Source organism: Electrophorus electricus, chromosome 3 (genome assembly GCF_013358815.1).
Source record: "Electrophorus electricus isolate fEleEle1 chromosome 3, fEleEle1.pri, whole genome shotgun sequence".
Taxonomy (NCBI): domain Eukaryota; kingdom Metazoa; phylum Chordata; class Actinopteri; order Gymnotiformes; family Gymnotidae; genus Electrophorus; species Electrophorus electricus.
Window position 1 is genome coordinate 18,995,181 of NC_049537.1, and position 7,582 is coordinate 19,002,762.

At 43.6% G+C, this 7,582-nt stretch overlaps 2 protein-coding genes across 2 annotated transcripts; one reads left to right on the forward strand and one right to left on the reverse strand.

Moving 5' to 3' along the window:
• Positions 1-2: 2 nt before the first annotated feature.
• Positions 3-5,660, forward strand: crnkl1 (crooked neck pre-mRNA splicing factor 1). Its single transcript, XM_027000823.2, has 14 exons — positions 3-172; positions 456-608; positions 720-811; positions 910-1,068; positions 1,199-1,365; positions 1,920-2,098; positions 2,193-2,363; positions 2,958-3,149; positions 3,296-3,355; positions 3,502-3,582; positions 4,018-4,257; positions 4,386-4,487; positions 4,778-5,026; positions 5,169-5,660. Exons 1-14 carry the CDS (start codon positions 125-127, stop codon positions 5,541-5,543), a joined length of 2,268 nt encoding a protein of 755 aa, XP_026856624.2. The 5' UTR covers positions 3-124; the 3' UTR covers positions 5,544-5,660.
• Positions 5,661-5,762: 102 nt separating this feature from the next.
• On the reverse strand, positions 5,763-7,499 carry naa20 (N-alpha-acetyltransferase 20, NatB catalytic subunit). Its single transcript, XM_027000824.2, has 6 exons — positions 7,382-7,499; positions 7,111-7,135; positions 6,907-6,997; positions 6,477-6,612; positions 6,252-6,397; positions 5,763-6,095 (listed from the first exon to the last, which is right to left on the reverse strand). The coding sequence occupies exons 1-6, from the start codon at positions 7,432-7,434 to the stop codon at positions 6,010-6,012; spliced, it is 537 nt and encodes a 178-aa protein (XP_026856625.1). The 5' UTR covers positions 7,435-7,499; the 3' UTR covers positions 5,763-6,009.
• Between the last annotated feature and the right edge of the window lie 83 nt (positions 7,500-7,582).

Sequence of the window (7,582 nt, forward strand, 5' to 3'; positions counted from 1 at the left end):
CCTCTTGGGAAACGTTATGGCGGAAAACTCATCCTTGATAGAGTACTGTTAGCTAAGTTTTCTATATTAAGATCTACGTAAAATTAGATTCATTTACGTTTGTTGTTACGTATTTTAAAAAGATATGGCGTCCACTACGGCAGGAAAACAGCGAATACCGAAAGTTGCAAAGGTAAGTTAATGGTCATTTGATGACCCTACCTAGCTAGCGTTAGCTGTTTTTAGCTAGCTAGGTTAGCTACTTTGATTTTAGGAGCTAATGGTGGCATGGAGCCTTTCTCCACCGTCTTACTGTCACCGTTTTGCGGCACGATTAAGAGTTAGCCAGAGGCATTTTGCCTGTTTAAGTACTCAGCTAACTAACTATCATAGCTAACAGCCTTGTCTCGTCGTGTATGGAAGGTTTTAATTTCTGGCCGCGATGGCTAATGTGCGCGTTGTTGTGCTCGTACTAGGTGAAAAATAAAGCCCCGGCAGAGGTACAAATCACTGCCGAGCAACTGCTTAGAGAGGCAAAGGAGAGAGAGCTCGAGCTTCTGCCACCACCACCCAAGCAAAAGATCACCGATGAAGAAGAGCTGAATGACTATAAATTACGGAAACGCAAGGTAAGATACGCATCTTCGGTTTTGGTGGGGTAAAGTCTGTTTTAACATATCGTGTAATTGCTTTAGGTTTTACCTAACATGTTGATATCAGTGCCCTAATCTACTTAAAAGGGATTTGAAGACAATATTAGAAAGAACAGAACCGTCATAAGCAACTGGATTAAGTACGCGCAATGGGAAGAGAGTCTGAAGGAAATACAGAGGTATGATAGGAATTCTCCTAATTCTGATTCTGAGCTGAATGTTTTCATTTTAAGACATCAGCGTTATCACTTCTGTTTCTGTTGTTTTTAATTTAAAGAGCCCGTTCTATCTACGAGCGTGCACTAGACGTAGACCACCGGAACGTCACCTTATGGCTGAAATATGCCGAGATGGAGATGAAGAACCGGCAGGTCAATCATTCTCGCAACATCTGGGACCGAGCCATAACCATCCTTCCCCGTGTCAACCAGTTCTGGTAACCCTTTTGGAGTCTCATTCGTGAGGGGGTTTTTAATGCTAAAGTAACGAGCTGACAAGACCGCAGAAAAGCTTCTGCTATCCTCTTCAGATGTGTGAAACTGCATGCGCTCTGGACATGTTCACAGGTACAAGTACAGCTACATGGAAGAGATGCTGGGGAACATTGCTGGCTGCAGACAGGTGTTTGAACGCTGGATGGAGTGGGAGCCCGAGGAACAGGCCTGGCACTCTTACATCAACTTTGAGCTGCGTTACAAGGAGGTGGACAAAGCCCGGACCATCTATGAGCGATATATCCTTATCTTGGCGCACAGGGTCGTATTTTTAGTTTTATTGGAGCAGAAATTCTTCTTGCTTTTGTGGTAAAGGTTAACCTTGCAGTTCTTTTTCTGCTTTTTAAAAAAAATTACTCTTGCTTTTTGAATTGGCTTCTAAATTGGCATTATAGAACGCTACATTGAGGAGGCTTCTAGTCTTTTGTGGAGCATAGTGTTTTTATACTGTATGGGACAGTGGTCACAGGTTGTAAGATTTTCTGTGCTGTTGGTTGTGAGAGAGAGTGTGATATTTTCCTTAAAATGTATTACGAAAATCAAATGTAAGAAATGATTTATGTGTAGAACGTGTGAGTGGACTGTAGTTCAGAACCTGACAAAGTGTCGTTGAATAGTATGTGGTAAGAATCTTATTCAGCCTTCACTTTGGATTTATCTTGTTTTCCTATTTCCCTGCCATTGTCTCAATAAATAGCTGTAGCAAGGACAAGACTTAATCTGCTGCTGGATAGTAACAGGTTTGTACTTGCGTTGTGTGCACTTAAATTTGCTGCCCTTAACTTCGCTGCACTTGTGATCGTTCACCCTGAAGTGAAGAACTGGATCAAGTATGCACGCTTCGAAGATAAGCACGGCTACATTGCTCATGGCAGAAAGGTGTTCGAGAGGGCTGTGGAGTTCTTCGGTGAGGAGCACATCGACGAAAACCTCTTTGTGGCCTTCGCCAAGTTTGAGGAGAAGCAAAAAGAGGTAACTGGCATACACAATGCCAATACCATTATCCCCTTACCACTGCCATCACTGCCATTTTTAGACATTAAAAACCCTTCCTGCATTTTTCCAGTTTGAGCGTGTCCGTGTCATCTACAAGTACGCCCTGGACAGAATTCCCAAACAGCAGGCACAGGAGCTTTTCAAGAACTACACCGTGTTTGAGAAGAAGTTTGGAGACAGGAGAGGGATCGAGGATGTCATTGTTAGCAAAAGGAGATTTCAGTATGAGGAGGAGGTCAAGGTAAGACTTGATAGCAAAACTGACACAATGTTTTTAGTTAGAAATATTTTTTCAGTATTAATACATTTTTACATTTAACTGACACGTTTATCCAAAGAGACTTACAATTATGACTGAACACATCTTGAGCAATTGAGGGTTAAGGGCCTTGCTCAGGGGCCCAACAGTGGTGGTGGGGCTTGAAGTAGCAACCTTCTGATTACTAGTCAAGTTCCTTAACCACTGAGCTACCACTACACCAATACATTTGTTAGTATATTAATTAACTACTATATTAGTATATGAATAGCATTTAATTCAATTGTTGAATTACTATTGAATAATCATGTCAGACTGCAGGTTTATTATTATCATGTGAGTACTTTACTGAAGTAAGCATGTTATAAAAAGTGTGCTGTCATTGCAGATACTCACATCTAAATGTGTGTGCTGTATTATATGTACCTATACATCCCTTTATTATCTGCACCTGCACTATGGTTCAACCAAATGAAGTTGCTGCTGGAATCAGTTGTCTGGCCTCTGGAGCTTGTGTGCAAAGCGTTGGGTGTATGCGGTGTGGCTCCAGTATGTGTGAAATGTCCTTGCGTTTAGGCGAACCCACACAACTATGACGCTTGGTTCGATTACCTGCGCCTGGTTGAGAGTGATGCAGATGCGGACACGGTGAGAGAGGTTTACGAAAGAGCCATCGCCAACGTCCCACCCATCCAGGAGAAGAGGCACTGGAGACGCTACATCTACCTGTGGATCAACTACGCTCTGTACGAGGAGCTGGAAGTCAAGGTCAGACTGCCCTTCTCTTTCTACTACCCCCATGAGGGTTTTGCAATCTTTAGAAGGCTGTAAACTCCGAATGCTTCCATCTGCATGTTCGTAACCTGTGATGCAACTGTAGTGACCATGATGATTCCTGTCTGGTTCCATGGCAGGACCCAGAGAGAACAAGGCAGGTTTACCAGGCATGTCTGGAGCTTATCCCTCATAAGAAGGTATCAACCGCAACAGTTCAGTTATCACACTGTTCACTCAAGTACAGAATTTTGCACACTTTTTTTAACCAAATGAGCAAAATTACTATTGAAGGGAGCAATTTTCAGAGAATTTTAAAATGTTTTAAAAAGCTTTTTCTCCACAGTTCACCTTTGCTAAAATCTGGCTGCTCTATGGCCAGTTTGAGATCCGGCAGAAGAACTTACCCAATGCTAGACGGGCCCTGGTAAGGTTCTGCACTCTTCGGTTTGCTGTATGTTCCAGCACTAAATATCTAACAAATGCTTGCTCTTTTTTACTTCAGTGTTGATGGTAATTTTAAAATGCTAAATGCAGCAGCTCTGAAGCTATAAAGCTAACACCTAATGGTTTGTAGTTGGAATTGTTGGGTGAACATTTAAAATAACACTTAACTCAAAATAAACTGAGAACATATCGCTAAACTATTTTATGTCTACAGTTAAACAGCTATTTATTGAATTTAAATTACACATAATGGAAGCCTGAAGGGTCTATTTTTTTTTGTTTTGTTGCCCAAATTCTAACTCTTAAACCAAGCGTTTGAGAAATGAACATTAAATCCATTTTAAATGTTTATGAATGCTGAAAATAGGATTTAGTGCTGGAATAGTCAGATACCTTGTCTCCACCATTGCACCAGGGCACAGCCATAGGCAAATGTCCAAAGAACAAGCTGTTTAAAGGCTACATCGAGTTGGAGCTGCAGCTGAGGGAGTTCGACCGCTGCAGGAAGCTGTATGAGAAATACCTGGAGTTCAGCCCGGAGAACTGCACCACTTGGATCAAGTTCGCCGAGCTGGAGACCATCCTGGGAGACACGGACCGAGCGCGAGCCATATTCGAGCTGGCTATCGGGCAGCCTCGCCTGGACATGCCTGAGGTGAGCTTCCACACCTCAACAGCCCCTCCCCCACCCGTGAATCTGCAGAGCCTTCCCTCTTCGAGTGTCACGTGTGACAAGGGGTGCAGCCTGCCAAGGTTCCTGACCAGCTGCCTTGCGATTCCCAGGTGCTGTGGAAGTCGTATATCGACTTTGAAATAGAGCAGGAGGAGTACGAAAACACACGAGGGCTTTATAAGAGACTCTTGCAGCGCACCCAGCACGTCAAGGTGAGCACTTTCTTTTAGTGTTCAATAAGCTAACAGAGCAATATGTGGTTTATGTATGTAAACAAAGCAAAACCAAAAAGGCAACAAATTTTATTTATTGATTTTTTTTTAAAATGGCGCTCAGTTGTTGGTTGCTCACTTCTGCCTGCCGGTGGAAGACGCAGGTTCAGCTTCATTGCCGTAGCAAAGAGAACTGGTCCTTCACTTTGCGAGGCACTGAGAGCTTTTATTCCTCGCCGTCTTCCCCTTCACACGGTCTGTCCGTTCTGATTTCCTGTGGCTGTACGCAGGTGTGGATTAGCTATGCCCAATTTGAGCTGTCGGTGGACAGCGGCGAGCGGATTCAGCGGTGCCGGCAAGTTTACGAGGAGGCCAACAGGAGCCTGCGCAGCTGTGAGGAGAAGGAGGAGCGCCTGATGCTGCTCGAGTCCTGGAAGGACTATGAACAGGAGTTCGGCACCTTTGCCAACAAGGACCGGGTGAGGAAGCTCCTACCTGAGAAGGTGAAGAAGAGGAGGAAGCTGACAGCAGAGGATGGGGTGAGTGGAGCACACACACACACACACACTTCTGCTTCAGTTAGAAGGCTCTACAGTGTTGGACGGGCTCGGCTTTTAGTGCGTCTCGGAAGCGCCATTCCGTACAGCACAGCAGCGCTTTATGGCCATTTTTGCGTTTCAGTCGGATGCAGGGTGGGAGGAGTACTACGACTACATCTTCCCGGAGGACGCTGCCAATCAGCCCAACCTCAAACTGCTGGCCATGGCCAAGATGTGGAAGAAACAGCAGCAGCAAGAGGAGGAAGTGCAGGAGGAGCAGGAGGTACAGGAGGAAGGAGAACCAGAGCGGGATGAGGGGTCTGGCCCCGCCCACCCAAGAGATGAACAGGAGGGCACAGGGGCACGGGAGTCTAAAGAGAGCACATACGACGATCGTGATAGCAGCATCAGCAGCACCAGTAGCGACAGCGAAGAGGACGAGGACGACGAGGACGACGAGGACAGGGCCACAGAAAAAGTGGAGAGGAAGGAGACAGAGGCCGTAGAGAAGGACTGAAGTTGGCACTGCTTCTCGGTTTTTGGTTTTTTTTTTAAGTCAAAATAAATGGGACTCACTGTACTTTTCCAGATTTTTTCTATTACTTTATAATAAAATTAAAGGGGAAAAGTGTCATCAGTTTATGGATTTAATTAATGCTACTCTTTGAATTGATTCAAATGATATGTTGAATTTCTTATATTCAGTGCGTTTAAAAAAAAAAAAAAACAAGTAATCTGAATTTAATCAGTGTCTTTTAATGATGTTAAAATTGGTATATTTGAGTTACAGATGTGGGAAGGGCAAAACACAGCAAGCTCATTTTAAATAAGGTCTATAAAACAGTGACCCTCTGACAGTTGACATGAGTTGGTGAGAAATAAATATTGAGTTTCTTGTTAAATGTGATCGGCAAAAATGACAAACCCAACAGCTCTTTATTCCCAATATGGGGTACAGATAGTCAAAGAGTCACTGTTAAGTGTTATTCTATATCCTCAGGCCTGACAGGGTGAGGCAGTGGAATTATGGACTTCTTCTCTGTGTCTCTGGACAATGCTTTCCGCATATCTGCAGACAAATAAATTTTTACAAAAATGGAAAAAATATAGATGGATTGAAATGTGAAAAGCCATACTTTAGTAACTCATTGGTCATTTAAAATAAGCAATGGCACTTAAAATGAACTACTACTACTACTACTAATAATAATAATAATAATAATACCATAGGCATCTTCATCTGGTTCTCCATTGCTTGCAGAATAATATTCTATCACAGTTCTGTAGACGCTGTAGCCCAGCTGTTTATACATGTTTACAGCAACTTGATTGGAGACCCGGACAAAGAGATCTACAAAGAATCCTCCTTTCCTAGAGGTAAGAAATGTTATCCATCATGTCCTCATTTTTATTAGTTTTAAGTGATGGCATTTAGTTACCAAGGAGCTACCTTTCTGATATCTCTTCCAGCATTTCCATGAGCTTGGCAGCTAGACCCAGGCGTCTGAACTCAGGAGCCACCGACAGAGCTGTGACATGCCCGTGCCACTCTTCACGTGCAACAGAGCCCTCAGCCTTCCCCATGACTGCAGACGAGAGAAGGTGAGGCGAGCAGGTTCATAATCTGACTGCACCCAGCCATGAAATATCACCAAGATGTTGTTAACTATGGCTACCTAAGACCTACACTTAGAAATCATGTTGTTTACATTTGGCAGACAGCCTTATCCAAAGCAACTTACATATTTATCAGCATGCCAGTACATGTGATCCCTGGGAACCCATGAGCTTGGTGTTACTAGCACCATGCTGTACCTGCTCTACCAGGTGAGGTACAGGAACAAGACGCTTTGATTAAGACCAATAAGAAAGGGACTCACTGTATCCCATCAGCTCTCCACCTGGAGCTTCTGCCACGACGAAATACTCTGGCCAGTGTGCCAGATACTGCAAATAAAAGGGAATTCCATACTGTAAAGCCAACGGGTAAGGAAACAAACGCCTCAAAAAGCCATGCAAGGTTGCTCACATTCAAACACGCGGCTACTCTGGGTATCTACTGGTTTGTTCCATTAAAAGGATACAGTCTCTGTCAGAGGGTCCAAATTTCTGAAATGAAAGAATACAGATTGGAAAGTCGATAAAGTTAGCTAGTTAACTATATGACCAGTTTAATCACATTATTGTACGTTTTCTTAGCCAGAGTCCATGGCGGTGTTTTAATGCTTTTTAGCTCACCAGGTAACTAGCGAGCTGATATGTATAGCGTTAACTTCTGCAGATATCAATCTGTATGTAGCCAAGCAAGTAATGCTACACAAATCTGACACAATACTTACGTAACGGCATACTCACATATTGTTGAATTTGAATAGATCGTCGCAATTAAAACCTCGTAATGTTGTCATCTCGATTTGCTGAAACCGCTTAGTTGGATTTTGACCTCTCACCTTTATTTTCACCGCACACCAACGTAGGCCATTCTGCCAACACTGCCATCTACTGGGCCGGAAGATTAGTCATTCGAGGTTCGGGCTACCACATCCGCTGTGACGA

What these genes read in the sequence shown, in the direction of transcription:
- crnkl1 (XM_027000823.2), top strand. Translation starts at nt 125, where the DNA reads ATGGCGTCCACTACGGCAGGAAAACAGCGAATACCGAAAGTTGCAAAG. An exon ending in AGTCTGAAGGAAATACAGAG is followed by an intron (nt 812 to 909) that starts GTATGATAGGAA and finishes TTTAATTTAAAG; the next exon opens with AGCCCGTTCTATCTACGAGC. An exon ending in CTCGCCTGGACATGCCTGAG is followed by an intron (nt 4,258 to 4,385) that starts GTGAGCTTCCAC and finishes TGCGATTCCCAG; the next exon opens with GTGCTGTGGAAGTCGTATAT.
- naa20 (XM_027000824.2), bottom strand. Translation starts at nt 7,434, where the DNA reads ATGACAACATTACGAGGTTTTAATTGCGACGATCTATTCAAATTCAAC. An exon ending in TGGACCCTCTGACAGAGACT is followed by an intron (nt 6,998 to 7,110) that starts GTATCCTTTTAA and finishes TTGGCTTTACAG; the next exon opens with TATGGAATTCCCTTTTATTT. An exon ending in TGGAGAGCTGATGGGATACA is followed by an intron (nt 6,613 to 6,906) that starts GTGAGTCCCTTT and finishes TCTCGTCTGCAG; the next exon opens with TCATGGGGAAGGCTGAGGGC.